This window comes from Neofelis nebulosa, chromosome 11 (genome assembly GCF_028018385.1).
Source record: "Neofelis nebulosa isolate mNeoNeb1 chromosome 11, mNeoNeb1.pri, whole genome shotgun sequence".
Taxonomy (NCBI): Eukaryota; Metazoa; Chordata; class Mammalia; order Carnivora; family Felidae; genus Neofelis; species Neofelis nebulosa.
Window position 1 is genome coordinate 77,663,237 of NC_080792.1, and position 23,632 is coordinate 77,686,868.

At 48.6% G+C, this 23,632-nt stretch overlaps 1 protein-coding gene across 1 annotated transcript in view; it reads left to right on the plus strand.

The window, feature by feature from the left end:
• Positions 1–23,632, plus strand: part of SVOP (SV2 related protein) — an 81,170-nt gene that overhangs the window by 20,550 nt on the left and 36,988 nt on the right. Inside the window, exons 3-6 of the mRNA XM_058691043.1 lie at positions 4,082–4,167; positions 5,446–5,544; positions 11,264–11,335; positions 20,933–21,057. Of these exons, the coding sequence (XP_058547026.1) occupies positions 4,082–4,167; positions 5,446–5,544; positions 11,264–11,335; positions 20,933–21,057 (382 nt within the window). The remainder of the gene's footprint in view (positions 1–4,081; positions 4,168–5,445; positions 5,545–11,263; positions 11,336–20,932; positions 21,058–23,632) is intronic.

The following is a 23,632-nucleotide window of genomic DNA, read 5'->3' on the forward strand; positions in this document are numbered from 1 at the left end:
ATGGTGACAACGGTGATGGTGGTGGTGACAAAGAGGATGGTGATGATGGTGGTAATGATGGTGATGATGGTGATGATGTTGGTGATGATGGTGGTGATGATGGTGATGGTGATGGTGGTGATGATGGTGATGGTGATGGTGGTGATGATGGTGATGGTGGTGACGATGGTGGTGACGGTGGTGGTGATGGTGGTAATGGTGATGATGGTGATAATGTTGGTGGTGATAGTGATGATAGTGTAATGATGGTGGTGAAGTGACGGTGATGATGATGGTGAAGAGGAGGATGATAATGGTAGGAAGAGGATGATGATGGTGAGGAGGAGGAGGATGATAGTGATGATGGCAAATGATGGTGATGGTGACAACGGTGATGGTGGTGGTGACAAAGAGGATGGTGATGATGGTGGTAATGATGGTGATGATGGTGATGATGGTGGTGATGATGGTGGTGATGATGGTGATGGTGGTGATGATGGTGGTGATGATGGTGGTGATGATGGTGATGGTGGGGATGATGGTGGTGATGGTGGTGATGATGATGGTGATGGTGATGGTGGTGATGATGGTGGTGACGATGGTGGTGATGGTGGTAATGGTGATGATGGTGATAATGTTGGTGGTGATAGTGATGATAGTGTAATGATGGTGGTGAGGTGACGGTGATTATGATGGTGAGGAGGAGGATGATAATGGTAGGAAGAGGATGATGATGGTGAGGAGGAGGAGGATGATAGTGATGATGGCAAATGATGGTGATGGTGACAACAGCGATGGCGGTGGTGATGAAGAGGAAGGTGACGATGGTAGTAGTGATGGTGATGGTGATGATGGTGGTGATGACAGTGATGGTGATGATGTGGTGGTGATGGTGATAGTGAGGATTATGGTGTTAGTGATGAAGAGGATGGTGATGGTGGTAGTGATGGTGATGATGATGATGGTGCTGGCGGTAATGGTGGCAGTGGTGATGAAGACGATGACGATGATGGTGATTATGGTGATGGTGATAATGGTGATGGTGCTGATGATGTGATGGTGGCGGTGGTGATGAAGAGGATGGTGATGGTGATGATGGTGATGATAGTGATGATGGTGGTGGTGGTGATGATAATGATATTAGTGGTGGCAAAGATAATGGTGGTGGTGGTGTTGATGATAGCATAATGATGATGGTGAAATGGTGGTGATGATGGTTGTGGTGGTGGTGGTGATGGTGATGGTGGCAATGATGGTGATGATGCTGATGGTAGTGATGATGAAAGTGGTGATGGTGGTGATGGTGGTGGTGGTGGTGGTGATGATAATGGTGGTGGTGATGATAGTGTAATGATGATGGTGATGACGATGGTGATGATGGTGGTGGTGATGGTGATGATAGTGTAATGGTGATGTAATGATGGTGGTGATGGTGGTGACGGTGGTGACGGTGGTGGTGGTGGTGGTGATGGTGGTAATCATAGTGTAATGATGATGGTGAGCTGGTGGTGATGACGACGATGATGATGGCAATGGTGATGTTGATGGTGGTGGTGGTGACGGTGACCATAGTGACAGGAGCAGTGGACATTGGCTGAGGATTACTCTGGGCCAGGCGCTGTAAGTACCTTGCCCAGGGTCACACACCCCAAAATGAGCAAAGCTGGAATGACAGCCAGGCAATTCCCAGAGCCCACCTCCGTACCCATGATCCTGTGCTCCTCTGAGTAGAGCTAGTCAAACAAGAGACACCTGAGGTGATGCTGTGGGACCTGGTCTCCCCTCACACACAATGCTGGTGGATGAGAACATCCCATGCATTCCTGGAAGGCCCGAGATTCCCAACATGAGAGAGGGCTCGTGACTCAAACCCAAGGCCTGTTGTTGGCAGATCTAAGGAGGCAATGACTGGGGAGGGGGCAGGCAACGGTTGGGAGCAGTGGCTTTACTCCCAGGCTGATCCGACTCAGCTCCAGGATCTACAGTGTGGCAGTCGCATGCCACTGGGCAAGTCCTTGTCCTGCTCTACAAAACGGAGCTGGGACTGGATCTGAATGGGTGAGACGGGGATGAAAAGAGACAGTGAACGTCAAGGTCTTCATGCAGTGCCTGGCCCGTGGTGAGCCATGAAACATGCACCATTATTCTGTTATTACTGTTCTTACTACTGACGATGCTGTAGGACTTACTCGCTTTCTCCTCTGTATTTTTTTGCTGGAGGAAACTCGATCCTGCCGGTGTGATAGACACCAGCTCACACTTCTGGAGAAAATTGTGATTGATGTAAGAGGCCCATGATCGAAACTCGAAAAACATGACAATCCCAGCAGGGGCTGATGAGATCCTCAGAGGCAGCCCACAGAAGGGCCACCCAGTGTGCTCCTTTAGTATTTTTAGTTTGCAATTAACGGGTTTTGGAAACCACTTTAGATTCACAGAGAAGTTGCAAGCGTAGTTCAGAGAGCTCCCTCAGACCCTTCCTGCAGCTTCCCTTGACATTAACATCTTACCGGGCTACGGTGCATTTGTCAGAACGAAGAAATGAACACTGATGCGATACCTTTTACTAAATCCCAGACTTTTTTTTAAGTTTTTAAATTTATTTTTTGAGAGAGAGAGAGAGAGAGAGAGAGAGAGAGAGAGAGAGAGCACGCTCAGGCTTGCCAGAACAGGGGAGGGACAGAGAGAGAAGGAGAGAGATAATTCCAAGCAGACTCCGCGCTGCCAGTGCAGAGCCCGACGCAGGGCTCGAACTCACGAACCATGGGATCATGACCTGAGACGAAACCATTGAGTCGGATGCCCAACCAACCGAGCCTAAACCCCAGACTTTTGATGCAGATTTCCCCAGTTTTTCCAGCCGTGCTGTTGCAGGGCTCAGTCCAGCCAACTATGTTGTCTTTAGTCTTTCCATATTTTTCAAAAACACTTACGAGCTGATCAATTATATCCTATTTTTTTCTGAGCACACAAATAACATATGCTGCTTTGGAGAGCATTTTCCACATGCTAGAAAGGCACAAAGTTGGAAAGTTACAAAGATGACTGTGAACAGTTTGTGGACACTCAATCTTACTGCTCTTGGAGAGCACACACACACATACCTAATTTTATCACAACCACAGCCCTTAAGGGTGCACACCTATCTCCAGTTACCTTTTTCACTTAAGCATATAATGCCGACACCTTTCCACCTGAGTGCAGCGGCATTCTGCTTTCGAAAAGTCTTTCTTTCCTGACTCTGGAAGCAATACGTTGTGGAAAAAAAAAAAAGCCTAAAATCTCAGAGGATTTCTCCCTTCCTCTCTCCAAAGACAACAAGAATGAAACCATAATGTAAAGTTTTGTATGTATTCCACGCATATACACATACCTACATTCAAATGCATACACATGCACACAGGCATGTGATTCCAAGAAGAGAATCACAATAAACATGTTTTCCATTTTACTTTGGGTTTTTTAAGTTTATTTATTTATCTTGAAAGAGAGAGAGAGAGAGAGAGAGAGAGAGAGAGAGAGAGAGAGGGAGAAGGCATGTGCAAGTGGGGGCAGGACAGAGAGAGGGAGAGAGAGAATCCCAAGCAGGCTCCGTGCTGTCAGCACAGAGCCCTACGGGGGGAAGGGGGGGGCTTGAGCCCATGAACTGTGAGACCACGACCTGAGCCAAAACCAAGAGTTGGACACTTCACTGCCTGAGCCACCCAGGCGCCCCTGTTTTGCTTTATTTTTAAAAAAATTAACAATATGTTGTGTGCATATGCATATTCTTTTTAATAGGCAGGTCATATGTCATAACGTCAATATATACAAAGGTATATACAATCATGATCTACATAATAGTTTATTTAACCAACCCCTGTTGGTAGACATTCTGGGTTTTCCAGTTTTCCTTTTTACAAACCATGCTGCAGTGGGCTTTGTGGCCAGAAAGCTCTTCATATTGGCTGGAATGTTTTTCTAGGATGACGTTTCTAGAAGTAGTATGTGCTGCCTTTACTAAGCTTGGCTGTGGACCCTCCCCCTTCCCAGACACCCCCACACGAGGACAACTGCAGGGTGCACTCATTCCTTCGTCCCCTCCCCTTTTCTCCTTTTCCAGATACTTTCATGGTGGAAGACGCAGTAGAAGCCATTGGGTTTGGAAAATTTCAATGGAAGCTGTCGGTGCTCACGGGCTTGGCCTGGGCAAGTATTTGTGGGCGTGGTGACCTCACCTTCAGTCTCCAAGACCCCGCCCCGGGCTGCTCAAGGGGCTGTACAGAAGGACATAGTTGTCTCCACCTGAAGCCTTTGCTTGAATCAATAAAAGTGTGTTGCATGAACTTGGTGATCTGAAGATCTGCCCTTGGGGGTAGTTTGGGTATGGTTGGCGCTGGCCCTCAAGGTGGCTTTGAAGCTTCTGGCTAAAGAAGTGGTTCTCAACCCTTTGGGGCTCGGGGTTGCTATAAGATTACGGTGTCATCTGTGGAGCTCACCCTAGGTAAACACACACAAATAAAAATGTGCTTTCTGCTTCGAGAGGCTCATGGTCCCTTGTTAAAAATCCCCTAATCTTCCTCTAGCACAGCGCAGCTAGACCTTTTTTTTTTAACGTTTATTTTTGAGGAGAGACAGAGTGCGATGGGGGAGGGACAGAGAGAGGGGGAGACATAGAAGCCAAAGAAGGCTCCAGGCTCTGAGCTGTCAGCACAGAGCCGGATGTGGGGCTCAGACCCACAAACTGTGAGTTCATGACCTGAGCCGAAGTCAGACGCTTCACCGACCGAGCCACCCAGGTGCCCCTGCAGCTAGACCCTTAACACAGCGGAAATGGATTTTTGTGAATGCTGCATGACCTATTTTTTCAAATGGATCTCTAATTTCCCCACCTCATTCCTCCCTCCTAATTTGAAAAGCCTCCCATATTATCCATCACATTCCCGTGGCTACACGGGGCTGCTTCTGAACTCTCATTTCTGTCTAGTCTCATAAAGGTACCATGGTGTGTGATCACGGGAGCTTCCTAGTATATGTTAATTATTAGAAGGTCATACTTGTTAACGAAACTGACAATTCTGCATGAACAATGACCTATAAACCAAAGCCAAGCTAGTCTTTAACTGAGCCAACGAAAAAAGATCATGGTCTGTCTGCCTCTACGAAAAAGTTTTTCTGGGATTTTAGAAGCATAATATTTCCCCACTTCATTTGGGGGGAGGGGTGCCTCTGTTTCTTCAACACAGAAACACGCAGAGAGAATGTTACACGCCCCTTTGTCAATTCCCACATGGTAACATTCTCTTTTAACTACCGGAGTTTGCAGTGTGTTTTGGTGCGTGGTGGGGCGCTCAGCAGCCGCCAGGGGAAGAGGGGTTTTCTACGTGCTCTCCTAGGGGTCATGGACTTGGTGAGGGCGCAGCCGCCCCGCCCCCCGGCGCCGGGCAGACCCGGGCTGGCCTCACCGTGATTGCTTCCTCCCTGCAGATGGCCGACGCCATGGAAATGATGATCCTGAGTATCCTGGCTCCCCAGCTGCACTGCGAGTGGAGACTCCCCAGCTGGCAGGTTGCGTTGCTGACCTCGGTAGGCAACCCCCCCCCCCCCCCCCCCCCCCCCCCCCGCCCGCGGGTCTCCTGTGGCCTTCAGGACACCCCCTAGGGTGCTCTGTGGGGTGAAAGGCTCAGGCTGAGCAGGAAAAAAATAAAACCCGGGTTGGAAATCACTGATCCCAGCTTCCCTAACTCCTCTGTGCACCTCAAACATCGGGGGGGCAGGTTTGTGGCAAATACTGCTCCCCCCAGGGGGTCCCACGACGTGAGGTCCCAGACATTCTGCTCAGTGGCTGGGAAGCTGGAACCCACTGGGGCATAAACCTTTTAAGCCTCCCGGCAAAAAGGAGATGCCGGTTCCTCCCACGACCAGGGAGATCTGCACATTGGAAGGACACAGTGCCTGACACATAGTAGGTGTTCCGTAAATGGTAGGGAGCGTTGCTCCCTGGAGGCTTGAAGGAGAGTGAGGGAGAACCCTCCGTATTTGTTAGGGGAGCTCAGCAGCAGCCCTCTACAAGGGAGGGGAACGGCCAGGCTGGATAAGAGGATAATAATGGCACAAAAGCTAATATTTATTAAGCTCTTGCTATGCAAAGGGCTTTACATATATTGTATGCAATCCATGCATACTATGTATTGTACTCTTTAATCCTGACAACCCTAGGAGGCAGGTACTATTGTTAGCAGAGGAAAATGAGGCACAGAGAGGTTAAGTCACTCACGAAAGGTCACACAGCCTAGCCACTGGCAAAGTACAGTAATTGCTAGCTAGGAGCGCCTCCAAGAATGCTATAACTGTTCTGGAATGGCCTGAGTGCCTTCAGCAACCAGGACTGGTCCGATACCAGCAGTAAAGTTGTACAGCCTTGTGGGAGGAGTTTATGAAACTCCTGTGTTTTGCGGTTTAGTCACCTAGACGTGTGACCTTGAGTGAGGCACTTTCCGGCTCTATTTCATCACCTGCAAAACGGAGGTGATAATGCCTGTTTTCCTGCCAACAGCAAAATGCGTACAGTGCCTAGCACACGGTAGGGGATGAATGATTGAGACTTCTTTCTCACCTTCCTGATTTTCACTGATTCCCCCCTCAAGCATACCCGCAGGTCTGTGTGTTTGCAACGGGGAGCCTTTCTCGTCTTTTGTCATTTGGTTCCGCAACAATCACCACTTACCGAGCTCTCATGATGCGCCAGACTCCGCGCTGAGGGTTTGACACGCGTTATCTTTTTAACCTTCTCAACCCTGTGAAAGAGGTGCTCTTCTCACTCCCGTTTCACAGATACGGAAACTAAGGCTCAGAGAGGTGTGGTGACCTGCCCAAGCTCCCACAGCCCGTAAGAGGCAGAGGCAGAATTGAAATCCAGGTCTGTAAAGTTCAGAGCCCCCCCGCCCCCCTCCCAGCTACTGCCCCGGACTACTTCCTAATGGTATAAAATTTAGGCTCGTGGGCTTGGTGAAGCTGTGAAGTTTCGTGGTCAAGCTTCTGTGGAAAAGTTTGAGCGCAGCAGGAGCAGATTTACCTGCAGAAGGAGGGTAAGAGGGGAGGGCATTGTTGTCATAGGAAATAAACGTGGGGTTACCGTAATTACTGTGATATAAACTAGTGCTCTGCTGGGCCAAGAGCGCTCCCTTGGGGGAGAAAAACCGGGGGAAATGTGTGTGTGGGGGGGATGCTTAATTCTTCTGGGGCACAAGGATAGCACATCATTAAGGCAGCAGTTCACCCCAAGACAGCTATCTTCAAACATTTTTTGCTCTCGGTCGTTTAGAAGAGATTTTTCTAAAAACTAGGCCGGTCCCGGGACTTTTATAGGTTTTAAAATTGACATTCCGTGTCTTTATTTTCTTTTTCTTTTTACTTCTTTTCAAAGTTATTTATTTCTCCTGAGAGACAGCACACATTGGGGAGGGGCAGAGAGAGCGGGAGACAGAATCCCAAGCAGGCTCTGAGCTGTCGGCACAGAGCCTGACCTGGGGCTCAAACTCAGGAAGCCACGAGATCAGAACCTGAGCTGAAACCAAGAGTTGGACGCTCAACCCGACTGAGCCACCCAGGCACCCCTACTTTTTTTTTTTTTTTTTTTACTTTTTAAAAAACGTTTTATTTATTTATTTAAAAAAAATTTTTTTTTTAACGTTTATTTATTTTTGAGACAGAGGGAGACAGAGCATGAACGGGGGAGGGGCAGCGAGAGAGGGAGACACAGAACCCAAAGCAGGCCCCAGACTCTGAGCTGTCAGCACAGAGCCCGACGCGGGGCTCGAACTCACGACTGCGAGATCATGACCTGAGCCGAAGTCGAACGCTTAACCGATTGAGCCACCCAGGCGCCCCAAAACGTTTTATTTATTTAGAGAGTGAGCGCAAGTCGGGGAGGGGCAGGGAGAGACTCCCAAGCAGGCACTGAGCTGTCAACAGAGCTCAGTCTCACAAACCATGAGATCATGACCTCAGCCAAAATCAAGAGTCAGCACTTAAACTACTGAGCCACCCACGTGTTCCACTTGTTTTTTGATTTTTGATTTTTGATTTTTTTACTTTTTTTTGACATGAAATGTTTTTGAATTGTAGGTTGCAGATGCTATGATTTCTGGTGTATTCGAAATATAAAACTAAATAAAATTTCAAATCACTCTTTCAAATGTGTCCAATGGAATTGAACTAGTTATCTGGTACCCACCATACCAGGTTTTAAAATAACATGAATAAGGCCTTCAGAAGCATTTGGAGGGGCGCCTGGGTGGCTCAGTGGGTTGAGCGTCCGACTTCGGCTCAGGTCATGATCTCTGGTCCATGGGTTCGAGCCCTGCGTTGGGCTCTGTGCTGACAGCTCAGAGCCTGGAGCCTGTTTCAGATTCTGTGTCCCCCTCTCTCTCTCTGCCCCTCTCCCTCTCGTGCTCTGTCTCTCTCTCTCTCTCTTTCTCTTAAGAATAAATAAATGTTTGGGGCGCCTGGGTGGCTCAGTTGGTTAAGGGGCCAACTTCGGCTCAGGTCATGATCTCACGGTCCATGAGTTCGAGCCCCGCGTCGGGCTCTGTGCTGACAGCTCAGAGCCTGGAGCCTGTTTCAGATTCTGTGTCTCCCTCTCTCTGACCCTCCCCCGTTCATGCTCTGTCTCGCTCTGTCTCAAAAATAAATAAACGTTAAAAAAAAAATTAAAAAAAAAATAAATGTTAAAAAAAAGAAGTATTTGGAGATTCTGCATTGCCTTGTTTGCTTCTCGAGCTGGCATTTCCCTTCCATTTCTCCCTGTTTTCTCATAGCCGTGTTTTGCTTTGCTCAAAAGCATATCATTTATCACCTGTCGGAATTTTCTGGGACAAAATCCATAAATTTTAAATTATTGTTTTTAATTTTTCTGAGCTCATAAGGTTCTAAGTATTGAAATTTTTCTCCTGCACTGAGTTATTGTGATAATTTTTAGTAATGTGCAATAGATCAAAACAAGAAGGAATTAATTCTGATAAATATTATTAAACACAAGTGATTTTTTTCTCAGGAATGTACCTCTTAATGAGGGGTACGGAGTATCTCCCCAGTTATGTCACATATTCTTGGGTGATTACTTTCTGCTAAAATGAGACAGGGCTTGGCAACAGTTTCGTTCCCGTTTTCCATTTTTACTGAATGGATGTAAATATGAAGAGCTTTGTTTGCATATAAAAATTGAGGGGGGGGGGCGCTGAAGGCCTTGTGGAATAATCCATAAACTAATGCCACCTGGTTTTTTCAACAACTTCCGAGCTACATGCTGACGAGCACACAGCAATCGCTCGTCAAAGATTATTTTTAGTGATCTAATTTGCTGACAGCTTGATTAGGCTCTCTTTCAATTTGGTTAAAAATAATAAAAAGGAATTGGAAACTGAATGACTTGCAAAAGCATTTGTAACTGTGTCATTGGTGTCCCTTTTGAGGTGTCCTGGGGGGTTTAACCTCAGAGCCCTGCGCTGTGAGGGGTACCGCAGAGGCTGGGGCAGCGAGAAGTGGGAAGGGGGTGCTTGAGAAAGGGAGGTGAGGCAGGGAACAGACGAGCACCCTAGCCTGTTCTCAGGAAAGAGTGTGTATGGAAGCTGAGGACCTGGAAGATATTTTCTTTAACGTAGCCATGGCAGGGGGCGGGGCGCCTGGGTGGCTCAGTCAGTTGAGCATCCTACTGCGCGGCTCAGGTCATGATCTTGTGGTTTGTGAGTTCGAGCCCCGCATCGGGCTCTGTGCTGACAGCTCGGAGCCCAGAGCCTGCTTCGGATCCTGTGCCTCCCTCTCTCCCTGCCCCTCCCCTGCTCATTCTCTGTCTCTCTCTCTCTCTATCTCTCTCAAAAATAAATAAATATTTTAGAAAATTAAAAAAACAAATAAAGTAGCCATGGCGGGGCACCTGGGTGGCTCAGTCAGTTGAGCATCTGACTCTAGGTTTCAGCTCAGGTCACCATCTCACAGTCCGTGGGTTCTAGCCCCACGTTTGGCTCTGCACTGGCAGCTCAGAGTCAGCTTGGGATATTCTCTCTCTTTCTCTCTCTCTCTCTCTCTCTGTCTCTCTGCCCCTCCCCTGCTTGCATTGTCTCTGTCTCTCTCAAAATAAAGAAATAAAACTTAAAAAAAATTTTTTTAAGTAAAAGTAGCCGTGTCTGCTCCTCCCTTGGAGTGCCTGCCTCTGTGTAGCCCCTGTTTGCAGCCCGCTGCCCGAGGACATGCCTGAAGGAGTGGCTTTTGGGTCAGACAGCACCGGGCAGTGCCCTCACCTCTTTGGGCCTCAGTTACCTTGTCTGCAAAATGGGGATGATATTGGCACCCACCTCGTAGGCTGCCGCGAACATTAGGTAAGACGTCAGTATAAAGAGGTTAGTGTGCTGTCCCACTCTTGGTGAGGATGAGGCATGAGAGTTTAGGGTTTAGGACCTGGCTCTCCCCTCTCCTCCCTGGGATACTGAGCAGGTTTCTTAACCCTCGGAGCCTCAAGCTCCCCGTCTGTAAAATGGGCATGATCATTCAAACCTCATCAGCTCTGTTCAACAATAAACAATGCAACAATGACTTTGCCGGGCACACCAGTGAGCGCTTGGTGAAGGTTCCTGTTGGGAATAGCCTACAGCTCTCATTCAACCTCCTGTCTTCTGTTGTTCATATCCTCCAAACCCTTGATATTTTCTTTTTTTTTTTTTAATTTTTAAAAGTTTATTTATTTTGAGAGAGCGAGCCAGTTGGGGGGGGGGGGGCAGAGAGAGAGGAGGACACAGGATCCCAAGCAGGCTCTGTGCTGACAGCAGAGATCCTGACATGGGGCTCAAACTCACAAACCGGGAGATCATGACCTGAGCTGAAGTCAGATGCTTAACCGACTGAGCCACCCAGGTGCCCCTACCTTTGATCTTTTCTCAGCAACAGGGTGACACATTTCTTTGATGTGGTGAGAGGTTGGTTCGATGCTAGCTAGCTCTACAGCTATACTGCCTGATTCCAGCCTGTCCCGCCTACACCTGGGTGACCCTGGCCAAGGGACCTGCCCTCTCTGAGTCTCGGTTTTCTCCTCTGTAAAATGGGGCTAATGGTATCATCCACCCCACAGGATTGTTGTCAGGCTTAAAGGGTCACATGAGCGCGTAGAATACCGTTCGCACCTTAACAGGCTCTCAGCTGATGTTGGCTCGTTAGTATTACGAGGATGTGATGTCACAGGTTCAATCCGTTGTTCCCTTTCTCTGTGATGCTCCGTGTCAGTGTTTAACAGAAGCTGTCTTTCCATCCACAGGTAGTCTTTGTGGGCATGATGTCCAGTTCCACCCTCTGGGGAAACATCTCAGACCAGTACGGCCGGAAAACAGTAAGGCGACCTCTCCTAAGCGCATGTCCTCCGGGTTAATCTCCATGGTGACGCTGACAGGTGGCAAGCCAGCGCTCTGCTTAACGTTTGGGAGGCCCGATTAGCTCTGTTGAAATGCAATGAGAAGACGTGGCTCTGAGGCCATTGAAATCCCACATTCCTAGTGGGGCCCGAGCGTGCACGTTTCAGAACGCAGAAGATGCTTTGGGTGCCCTCTCCGGTCCCCTTGGCACCCCCCGTTCCCTTACACCAGGCTGGGGGCAGGCAAGGGCTGGTAGATGAAGACCCCGACTTTCTTGCCCTCAAGTGAATCATCTGTCAATCCCAGCAGGATTGAGCTCTGGGGCCCACCGTGGGAACCTGCTCATGAAGGTACCCTGAATTGTCTGCCTGCCCCACCCCTCCCGGGATCACCACCCAAATAAACTAGAATTCTTGTGTCAGTGTCTGCTGCTGGGGAGGCCCAGCCTCAGGCACGGCATGAAATGGATTTGCAAGCAAGAAGCAAGAAGGGAACTTACAGGTCTGGCGTTGCCGTGAGCTCTTACTGTTTTATTTGTGACTTCACGGTCCCCTTTGTATTTTGTGCTGCTCATGTTTTGCGGGGCTTCGCGTGGGTTCTTTGATACCTTCAGTGTGTGCATGCGAACTTAGGCCTGATGGGAGAAAACATCTGTATAGATCCAGGCAGGCTTTACTTGGTTAAGTGCCTTGCTCGGGAAAAGCCGCCCCTGCGGTTGTGCAGTCCTGGGTGATCGCACCCCCTGGCTGCTTTATCGTCCTCTTCAGCCTGCAGTTTCCTCAGAGGCAGGGTGGTATAGTGGTTACGTGCTTGGGCTCTGGAATCAGGTGGACCTGGGTTTAGTCCCTGGGTTTAGACCCCTGCCACTCCTGGCTGTGTGACCTCAGGCAAGCGATTGACCTCTCTGAGCATCGATTTCCTCAAACATGTAAAGAAAAAATAACAGCGTCTACATTGGAGGGTTAATTGAGATCCTGAATATGAATGGCTTTGTAGAACGCCAGGCACATCAGCGACACAGGACACATGTTAGCTGGCATCGCAGTGATAACGTTTCTGACAAATTCCCAGGTGATGCTGTTGCCACGGCTTATCTGGGATCCGTACTTTGATAACTATTGGCTCAGACTAGTTTAGACTCTCTAAACCAGCTTAGAATTCTGTTAGGAAGGAAGAAGGGAGATATGGATGCCGAGTAGGTAATAGGCAGGGTCCACTGTAACCCGCATGCCATGAGCTGAAAAGAAAACAGTGACTTGTATGGCAGGCCCTGTACCAACCATGATACGTGCTTGGTGTTATTATTGTTCTGATTTTACAGAAGGGGAAACCGAGGCACAGAGCATGGGCAGTTTGCCCAAGGCCACTTAGTTTGTGTGTCACAGGGCCAGGTCTTACTCTTTCTGAGTCTAGACTCTTCCCTTAACTGTGATGCCAGTGGCTTGAATGTGTAGGTGCTCAATCAATAAATGTTGCCTCGATGAGTGAATGAATGAATGAATGAATGAATGAATAAGTGGCTGAACAGTGCAGTCCAGCTGCAGCCCCTCCCACTGTGGCTGAGCCGGAAACATGTGGGCCAGCAGGCACCTGGGAGACATTGACTAATAAAACCACCAAGAAGTGGCTGGGGCAGGACCAGAGGCAGCCAGGCTGGTAAACCAACAGCGGCCATTGTAGCTCGGGGACTCTTGGTTGGTTTTAGAGACTGGGGAGGTCAGTGGGGATGACCTCTCCAGCCTCCGGAAGAGGATAGAAGCTGGATTACTCTGGTCTCCAGGAAGTAGCTCCCTAAACTCTGCCCCATACACACCCTCCCACCCGCTTCCTTTTTCTGGAGGGTGTAAGTCATTGCTTTAAGGATTTTCTGGCTGGAAGATAGAACAGACCAGAGCTGGGGTGGGGGTGGGGGCGGAGAAAGGGAAAGATAGAGGGAGGGAGGAAGGGAGGGAGGGAGGGAGGGAGGATGGATGGAAGGAGCACCCCTTAAAATAAAACAGAGCCATTTCTTGGGCAGAACTGCAGCAGTTAAAGGAGCTGTAAATGTGTGGCTGAGGCTGCACCTAACATTGGCCCCTTGCACTTTTCAAATAATCAAAGGAAAAAGCTCTTCTAAAGTCTTCACGTGGCTTCTTCCTGCGCAGACTGGGCACGGGGTGGACGACCTGTCCCACTGTCTCTGGCTAAAGAACAGTTTTTATTTACTTGCCCCTGAGGCCAACAGGCATATGCACAAAAAATGCAGGAACCCATAACAAGGAACTTTCCTCTGCCCCAAATTCTGTTACTCAATTGCTGAATCACGAAGCCATGAGGAGTACAAGGGGAAAGAAGTGAAAATACCTGAATCTGGGGCCTGGGTCTGCCCCCGGGGTGACTCAAGTTATCCCGCCCTTCTTGGGGCCTCAGTTTCTTTATCTATGTCAGAGGAGATTGGATTCAGTAATAACTGACAGTGATAGCTACCATTTACGGAATTCCCCAAACTGAAGGGCAAATGGGTTTGTTGTCCCTTGTGTCTGTTCTAATCGCTCAGTAGGGGATGCCAGACGCATGGATTTGAGGAGTCAGAAGGCTCAGTGGGACGGTGCTGTGATCGATTAGCGATGTCTGCCAGGGGCACAGGACAGGAGGATGGATAAGTGGGTGCAGTATACCCCTTGAGGAAGGTGGCTGTGCCTGCTTTGCTCACTGGGGTGGGCTGGCATTTGGGACGGCCTTATAGCAACCACTCCTCGTAAATACTTCGCGAGTGGCTGAACAGGATGGATGAAAATCAAATCTCCTTGTTGCCACTTTCTGCTTCTCTCTCATCCTCTCCAGACCAGCAAGTGACTTTACTGATGAGTGTTTTTTCTTTATGGAAAGTCCACAAAGGTCATTAGCTTGTGATCCCTGGGAAGAGGGTGTTCACTCTGTCATTAATGTCAGTCGTGCCTATGGTGTTCCCAGGAGGTAGCCCTATAGGACGTAGATGTCTTCATTTTTCTGATCGGTCTCAGAGGAGAAAACTATGGCTTATATTTTAAAAAGATTTGTAGGGGCACCTGGGTGGCTCAGTTGGTTAAGCATTGGACTTCGGCTCAGGTCACGACCTCACAGTTTGTGTGTTCGAGCCCCACATCGGGCTCTGTGCTGACAGCTTGGAGCCTGGAGCCTGCTTCGGATTCTGTGTCTCCCTCTCTCTCTGCCCCTCCCCTGCTCATGCTTGCTCTCACGCTCTCTCTCTCTCTCAAAAATAAACATTAAAAAAAAGAAAATTAAAAAAAATTTTTTTTTTAATTTTAAAAGATTCGTAGGTGAGTTTTCAGTAATGCCATTTACTGAATCTTGTGAGTCCTGAACACATTTTGGCAACTTCTAGAACAGTAGTTCTCAACGGGGTTGTCTCCCCCTTCCTCCCAGGGGACTCTCAGCAAGGTCTGGAGACGTTTGTGGCTGTCACAAGTCAGGGGAGGGGTGCTCCTGGCATCTAGTGAGTAGAGGTCAGAGATCCTGCTCGATACCCCAAAGTGCACAGGACAGTCCACACCACGACGAATTGCCAAATCCAGAATGGGAAGGGTGCCAGGGTTGAGAAACCAGGCGCCCAGAGAGAATGCACGTATCGTGAAGAATTCATTCTTCACCGACTTATTGCATAGCCTGGGACTGCTCTGCCCTAATTTCCTGTTTACCTCCAGTGCTCACTGGGACACGTGAAATGCTAAGGTGACATCCCTGTGAGAGCACGGGCTCTGAGATCTGACTGCTAAGATTCAAATCCCGGCTCCTCCGCAGACAGGCTGCTGCGTGACCCCGAGCAAGTGACTCAGCCTCCCTGTGCCTCAGTTTCCTCCTCTCTTCATGGGATAAAAATAGCCTCTCTTCCCCAGGGGTGTTCTAGGAGTAAATGGGCCCTTGCACTGAGAGCTCTTGGCACAGAGGAAGCAACTCGTAAATGTCCAGCAGTGTTCCCATCATTTGCCAAGTTCAGGGTACCGATAAATGGCAGTGCCGGTGGTAAAAATGCAGCTGTGTCTGGCTCCAGAGTCCACATCCTTGGCTGCTGGGAGACATAACTGAGTTATCCCCCGGGATTCAGTTGACCAGTTGGACATTCATCCGTTCCAAAGAGGTGAAGCTTGGGTAGAGTGGTCCACGCAAAGCTGGCACGACCGGAGAGGAGAGAAAGCGCCCCCAGACTGCAGGGCCCCCTCCTCCCTGCATGGAATTCTGGCCCAACCGCAGGGAGGACGGATCAGGTTCTAATTATAAAGCCTCTGTAGAACTCCTCCAGAAACCGAGGGTGAGCCGGGCAGCTGGCAAGCTTTAGCAAGTGCCAAGAATCTCCTCCTAGCTCCTTGATCTGCCTCCGCCCAGCTGGGAGGCTTCTGGGAGGGCGTCTGCTCCATGACTTTGCAGGGGAATCACATAAGGGGTTCGGACTCAGTGGGCCACTTTGATTCCTACAGAAGTTTCTACACCCTGCGGGCCTGTGGCAGCTGCAGAAAGGAAGGGCAGCTGCAGGCGTGTGGCCTCGTGGGGATGAAGAGACACACCCAGGTTCCTAGTCCCATGCTTCACCCCCTCTGTCGAGCGAGGGAGGCGTAGGCAGGTTTTTTCACTTCTCAGAGCCTCAGTTTCCCCATTTTCCCCTTCTGTAAAATAGGGTTGACAAGAGGAGGAGTTCAGAGGATTGCAGGGAGGGTTACGTAAGAAATGTATGTAATGCACTTAGAACAGTATCTACTAACACATGGACAGCCCGTGATCCCTGGTAACTATTATCGGCTGTGACTCAAAGAAAACACAGTTTAGAATATGATCAGGTCACTCTCTGGTTCAAAGTCTACAGATCCAGCCTGGGTGGCTCAGTCACTTGAGCGTCCGACTCTTGATTTCGGCTCAGGTCGTGATCCTGGGGACATGGGATCGAGCCCCGTGTCGGGCAGGCTCCACACTGAGGGTGGAGCCCACTTAGGACTCTCTCTCTCTCTCTCCCTCTCTCTCTCTCCCTCTCCCTCTCCCTCTCCCTCTCCCTCTCCCCCCTCCCCCGCTGGCACTCACTCTCTCTCTCTCTCAACTAAAATGAAAAAAAAAAAAAAATTCAAAGGCTGTAGGTCCATGCCCTCTATGTCATTTATAGGTAAAGGGGGGAAGGAGGGTGACAGGCAGGCAACAGGCCTCTCATCCCCATATTTTGAGGACCCCCAGGCCCCTTTGCCCCGTGACTGTTTTCCCCGTCCTTGTACATGACTGGAGAACACCACCGGGGGCCGAGTAGACGGTCTTCCGAGGCTGAGCAGTGCTCATGACAATGACATCAGCATGCTCCTTTTGGCGGTCGCAGACCCAGAACCCGAGTGGCAGTAAGACCCTAAGCCTTGGGGCAGCAGCTTGAAGGCTTTGCAGGCTGCAGGTTGTAAACCCGTGAGCCATGAACCAAGTATGGCCTACCCAGGTGTTTCATTTAACCCGTACGATAGGGGACAGGATGTGGAATCGGTTGCCTCTGTTTCAAAAATGTATTTTGCATAAAAATAAGGAGTTGTTTTTGTTTGTTTGCTTTTTGTTTTTGTTTTTTTTTGCTAATTGGGCGATCTGGCAGCCCAGGGTCCACATTTCGTGATGGCAACTTTGGGCTAGAGCTGAGTAGAGGCCGACAAGACAGGTCAAGGTCTCTTGCGTTCACTCGGACCCACCTGGCCTTGCTGCATGATACTGTCACATATGTTCTTGGTCAGAGGCAATGGGAACCGTCAAAGGCCCAGGAGGCGGGGAGGGGCTCATTGGAAATACAACCTGGCATTGGGGGTTGGAAACCCTGACTCCAGTTTTGACTCTGCTGACCTTGGACAAATCGCTAGACTACTTTGACCCTCCCTGCGCTGGTTTGTAAAGTGGGAGTGGAAACAGCAGCCTCTTTCCACCGGCTGCCCGTGAGGACCCGGTGTTACGACGTGACAATGAATTGCAAAATGCAAATCCAAGTTCTGTGAAGTCAGAGACTCTGACTGCCACGTTCCCTGTAGCCTGGGACAAAGGCCCATGTTTAGCAAACAGCAGGCACTCAATGTATGCATGGCAAAGGGATGAATGAATGAATGAATGAATGAATAACAGTATCTTGACTGCCAGGCACGTGACAGGTGCTCCATATATGCATATTGAACAAATGAATGAATGATGCATAACAGTACCTTTAGTTCTGGGCACACAGCAGGTGCCCATTACATGTATATTGAATGAATGAATGATATATAGCATTATCTCTAGTGTCTGGCATACAGCAGGCACTTGATATACGCTTTTTGTTGACTGAATAATTGAATGAGCCAGCTAACGGATGAGTAATGTCTATACTTCTATCTGTAGAGCTTGGCATACGAGGGGTGCTCAGTAAGTGAGTATGGAAGGAAGAAAAGGAGAGAGAAGAGGGAGACGAAGGAGCCAACAATCCGAAAGGCGGGACACATGTTAGGGAGAATGACAAGTGAGGTTAATGAAAAGCTCAAAGGCCTGGAGACGTTTCTGCAGAGTCCCGAGCGGTGCTCGTGCCTTTGCAATAGCCCTGACGGTATTCACGAAGGGTTGCTGAGCCCTCATTTCCTGGCCAGCTGGAAAGCCCTTGGCGTCAGCGGGCCAGTGCAGAGTCAGCTGCAAGTGTGCTGTGACCCCACAGGACAGGTCAGCATGCAGGTCTTTGCTGCCTAGCATGGGGTCCCACGGTGACCCCAGCAGGATAACGTAGCTCCCAGGTCATCCCTAGAGGGAGGCTTAGCTTGCAGGTGCCAGCCTGGGTGCCCTTTTCTCTTACCCTCTCCTCTTCTCCTGCTGTTTTCCTTCTTCCCTTTCATTTTCTCTGCTGCTAATGATACCCTGTTTCTGATTCAAGACGCCTTGGGTTCCAAGGAAGCAAACCCCTCTTAAATTAGCTTAAGCCAAAAGAAAAGGAAGTAAGCCTATGTGTGGCAGGCACTGATTTCATACTCATGGGTTTTAGGGGAGCAGAAATGGGGCTTTATTATTGTTGCAATAGATCCAGAGCTCCCTAGGCTTTCCTAATTCCTATCCCACCTGTTTTGGTATGCACTTAATAGCGTTCTTTATTAGCAACTTTGTTTAAAAAAAAAAAACACCTCAAATGCATGTTTTTGGAAAAGGAAACTTTATAGAGAGTCTTAAATAGGAAATTTAAGTAGGCATAAATAGGAAATATCTGCAAACATGATTACAGTCAAGGGGCGCCTGGGTGGCTCAGTCCGTGAAGCCTCTGACTTCGGCTCAGGTCATGATCTCATAGTTTGGGAGTTCGAGCCCCGTGTTGGGCTCTGTGCTGACAGCTTGAAGCCTGCTTCAGATTCTGTCTCCTTCTCTCTCTGCCCCTCCCCTGCGTGCGCTGTGTCTCTCTTTGTGTCTCAGAAATAAATAAACATTAAAAAAATTAAAAATAAATGAATAAATAAATAAGTAAATAATACAATACAATGAAAAAAAAATCCAATGTTACTAAATTCTAGTCAGTTCTGGTAGCCCCCCGCCCCAGTCTGTTAAAAAGAGATTGGCAGGTGTTTAAAAAGGTGTTAAAGACAGACTAGCACCACGTGGATACTTTCTCTTGTACATAATCAGAAGAATAACGATGGAAACAAAAAGAAATCGCTTTCTTGCAAGGTAATGCAGGTTATTTAAAATATTCACCCACCGCTGAAAATCATTTTCCAAGAGACTGGAAATCATCTGGCAGACCTCCAGATTTCTCCTTTTAATCAGTTTTAATTTTTTTTTTAAGTTTATTTATTTAAGTAATCTCTACACCCAGCGCAGGGCTCGAACTCACAACCCCAAGATCAAGAGTCTCACGCCCTTCCGACTGAGCCAGCCAGGCACCCCTGTCCATTTTAATTTTAAAGCTAAAACCACTGTGCTTCACGCTTCCCCCCCAGGGGGACAGGAGAGTGAACTCAAACCTGAGTCTGGGAGAAGTGCTACAGAAAGAGACCTGCCTGGACCCCATGTTGCAGGTCTAAAATCCACGTAAAATTCTCCTTTGACTCCACAACGCCTTCGGTGTTGGTGTGATATAAAAATCCTATTTTGGGGCACCTGGGTGGCTCAGTCGGTTAAGCGCCTTTGGCTCAGGTCACGATCTCACGTTCTTGAGTTCGAGCCCCACATGGGGCTCTGCACTGACAGCGTGGAACCTGCTTGGGATTCTCTCTCCCCCTCTCTGTGCCCCTCCCTCACTTCTCACTTTCTCTCTTCTCCTCTCTCTCTCTCTCTCTCTCTCTCTTTCTCTCAAAAATAAATAAATAAATATTAAAAAAAATTAAAATCCCATTTTAAATTGGATTCATCCTTAATTTTTTCTCAGTTTCTAAGAGTAACATTCCCAGCAGATGCACTGTTTGTCTTACAGCATTGTGCACCTAGGTGGTTCTCAACCCCATCAAATACAATGTCCCCTTTACTCAGAAAGTGTTATAGGGGCACCTGGGTGGCTCATTTGGTTCTGAGGCTGTTCATGAGTTCTAGCCTCACATTGGGATTGCTGCTGTCGGTGCAGATCCTGCTTCAGAACCTCTGTCCCCCTCTCTCTCTGCCCCTCCCCCCCCTCTCAAAAATAAACATTTAAGAAACTTTTAATAAAAAAAGAAAATGTTATAAAAACTTTTAATAATGCCCCTTAATTATCCAGAAATAATTTCAGAAATAAAATAGCCACTCACATAATCTTGAAAAAGAAGTCGTGTATAAAAATATTAAAAGATAAAAGAAATCAGGTATAATTCCCCAGCTGTGATAGGAGAGAGAATTTGTTTAAAGGCAGCAAGTAATTAAATCGGATTTATTGTCACAATGGAAAGGTGCACGTACGACTGCCTAGGTAATAAAAGGAAGTGGTTAACATTTGTCCCTGGTTATAAATAAGCTTGTGTGTAATTGAATTTTGTTGCTGCTTTTCTCTTTATATTTGACATTTTGAAATAGGTTTAGATGGGTCTATTCATAGATACACATAGAAACCCAGTGAATGCAGACGGATACTGAAGTGTTCTCTCAGTGACTCAAATACCATATGGAGCGTTGCCACGGACAACTCGGCTTTCTGAAATGATGAACAATTGTGTAAAGTTCCAGATACAGCCACGTACCGACTTCCTTTGATTTACCTAGAAGCCTCGTTCCTGCAAAATTAAGTGTGTGTGCAAACTCTGTCCTCCTCCCCCCCCCCCCCCATCTTATTTATATATAAAATACAGTGACGGTCAGGTTGAAAGTTCAGCTTGGGACGGTGCAGGATACAGGACCGGAGTCACGGAGTCTCAGGCACGGGGGGGGGGACATCTAACGTCTCAGGGCCGTGTACATCAAATGCCGATCATTGAGACAACCAAGAATGCCCCACAGTTTCCCCACACATGCCCCCTCCCCCCAGGGGTTGGCCCCATCGCACAGAGAACCCCTTGGATCTCCCCGGTTGTGTGGGTTACCCTTTAGCATGACGTCATTGATGGCTTTTAACATGCTCGGGGCCGCGTGACCTGGAGGTATGGAGCAGCCCTGTGACTTGGTGTCTTTCTTCCCCACAGGGGCTGAAGATCAGCGTGCTCTGGACCCTGTACTACGGCGTCCTCAGTGCTTTCGCCCCCGTGTACAGCTGGATCCTGGTGCTCCGGGGCCTGGTGGGCTTCGGGATCGGAGGGGTCCCCCAGTCGTAAGTAAATACCCAGCTCTGGCCGGGCAGCCAGGCAGCCAGTCAACTACATTCATGGCCTCAGAGGGGTGCAGAGATGGCACACTAGGGCTTCTGTCAGGGAGGCATGACGTAGCCAGAGAATTACCATCATTAGTATGGTGATGATTGACAATATAAAAGCAACACACGAGGGGCGCCTGGCTGGCTCAGTTGCTGGGCCGCGAGACTCTTGATCTCGGGGTTGTAAGTTTGAGCCGCGCACTGGGTGTAGCGGGTACTTAAAAATAAGATTAAAAAAAAAACAACAAGAACACGGCAGCGGGAAAGTCGTAAATGTGAAATAATAGTAAAAACAAGAGATCTAGCATTGCTTGGGCGTTTCTCTTGGACGCATCACAACAGCCCCAGGAGAGGTATGCTATCAAGTGATGGCAGCCTCCGTTTTTATAGTTGAAACTAAGACTCAGGGGGTGAAACCATTTGCCCAAGTCATGTGGCGCGTGGTGGAGCTAAGACCCCGAGTCTGTCTGCCTACACCGCCCACGCTCTTAACCATCATGCGTGAGGCCCCCTTCCGCGCTTCCAACCGAAGCACGAGGTGGGGAGCTGGGCCTAACCGTGTGTGAATCGAGTGTTGTTTGGTTGGTGCTGTGGTTAAGGTACTGAGAGTAGTCACAGTTGTAGGAAAAAGTCCCTCTCCCCTGGGAGATTGGCAGACGATGGCCTGTGGGCTACATCTGACCTGCTGACTGCTTTTATAAATAAAGTGTTATTGGGACACAGCCACACCCATCATTTGCATATCACCCGTGCCCAGTTTCCCGTACAGCAACCAAGTTGAGTTATCTCTGCAGAGACCATATTTGTTATCTGACCCTTTATAGACAACGTACGTTGACCCCAACCTAAACGATGATAATGGCCAAAATTTACTGTTTACTAAGTGGCAGGTGCTATTCTAAATGGTTTACCATATTATCTCATTTAATTCCGTCAAATCGCCTGGGTAAATTCTATTATTTTTTGTTTTTTTATTTATTTTGAGAGAGAGAGCTCAAGCATGCATGCACAGACACTAGTAGGGAAGGGGCAGAGAGAGAGGGAGAGAGAGAATCTTTGTGTTTTTAAAATTTTTTAATGTTTTATCTATTTTTGAGAGAGAGAGACAGAGCATGAGTGGGGGAGGGACAAAGAGAGAGAAAGGGAGACAGAGAATCAGAAGCAGGCTCCAGACTCCGAGCTGTCAGCACAGAGCCTGACGCGGGGTTCAAACTCACGGACCGTGAGATCATGACCTGAGCCGAAGTCGGACCCAACCGAGTCACCCAGGCGCCCCGGGAGAGAATCTTAAGCAGCGCAGAGCCTGACGCGGGGCTCGATCCCACAAACCGTGAGATCACGACCTGAGCCGACATCAAGAGTGAGTGGCTCAACCGACTGAGCTGCCCAGGCACCCTGGTGAATTGTATTATTCATCCCATTTTACAGATTTTTACAGATTTTACTGAACCAAAGAGAGGTAGAGCGATTTACCCCAGGTGACACAGGCAGGAAGAGGCAGAGCCAGAGTCTGAACTCAGTTCCTCTAACTCCAGAGCCTGGGCTCTAACCATTGCATTGTACCGCCTTTCGATTAAGGATGCAACCATAAAGGCCTCTTAAATACAGAGAACAAACTGAGGGTTGCTGGAGGGACAGTGGGGAGAGGGATGGGTTAAATGGGTGATGGGCATTAAGGAGGGCACTTTTTGGGTTGAGCACTGGGTGTTGTATGTAAGTGATGAATCATTGGGTTCTACTTGTGAAACCAAGGCTACACTGTATGTTAACTAACTTGAATTTAAATTAAAAAAAAAATTATTTTTTTGAAAGACCCAGAGGCAGATTGGGGAAGATACAGGATATTTCATAGGAAGGGATCTGAAGGAAAAGAGGAAGCCGTACCTGAGAGTCTGAGAAAGGCTAATTCCTTGGAAGGCCCATTCTGGTTAGCAAGTTGGGGTGAGATATGTAAGAATTGAAAGCTGCGGTTGGACAGGTAGACCAGGGCAAGTTTGCTAAAAGTCTTGAATGCCAGGCCAAAGGGCTTGTCTACAGGCAGTGGGGAGCCACTGAGAGTTCTTGAGCGGGGGGGGGGGGCACTTTGGAAATGTTAATCTGGCAATGGTGGGTAGGATGGGTTGGAGGTAAAGAATGATAACTCCTGTTGCAATAACTTAGGGAAATTTCACACAAGGACCAGTTCATTCCATCCATTCAACCAATATTTCTTGAGCACCTACTATGGCGCCGGCCTGTACTAGATGCTGGGGATACAGCAGTGAGAGAGACAGACACGGTCCCTGTTACAAGTGGGGATCCCAGGGAACAGAATGTGAGATGGAGAGTAGTGTGCACATGGTTACTGAGACCAGCACCTGCAGGGGAGTGAGAAAACCGTGAGTGAGCAGAGGGAGGAGTTGAGTACAGCCGATCCTGCAGGAGTTCCAGAGCCAGGGTGGCTCCTTAGAGTTTCCCAGATTGAGGCTGGACCTCTGCCCCCTCATATCAGCTACGTTGGACGCGGGCTGCTCTCAAGGAGGGAGCACGATCT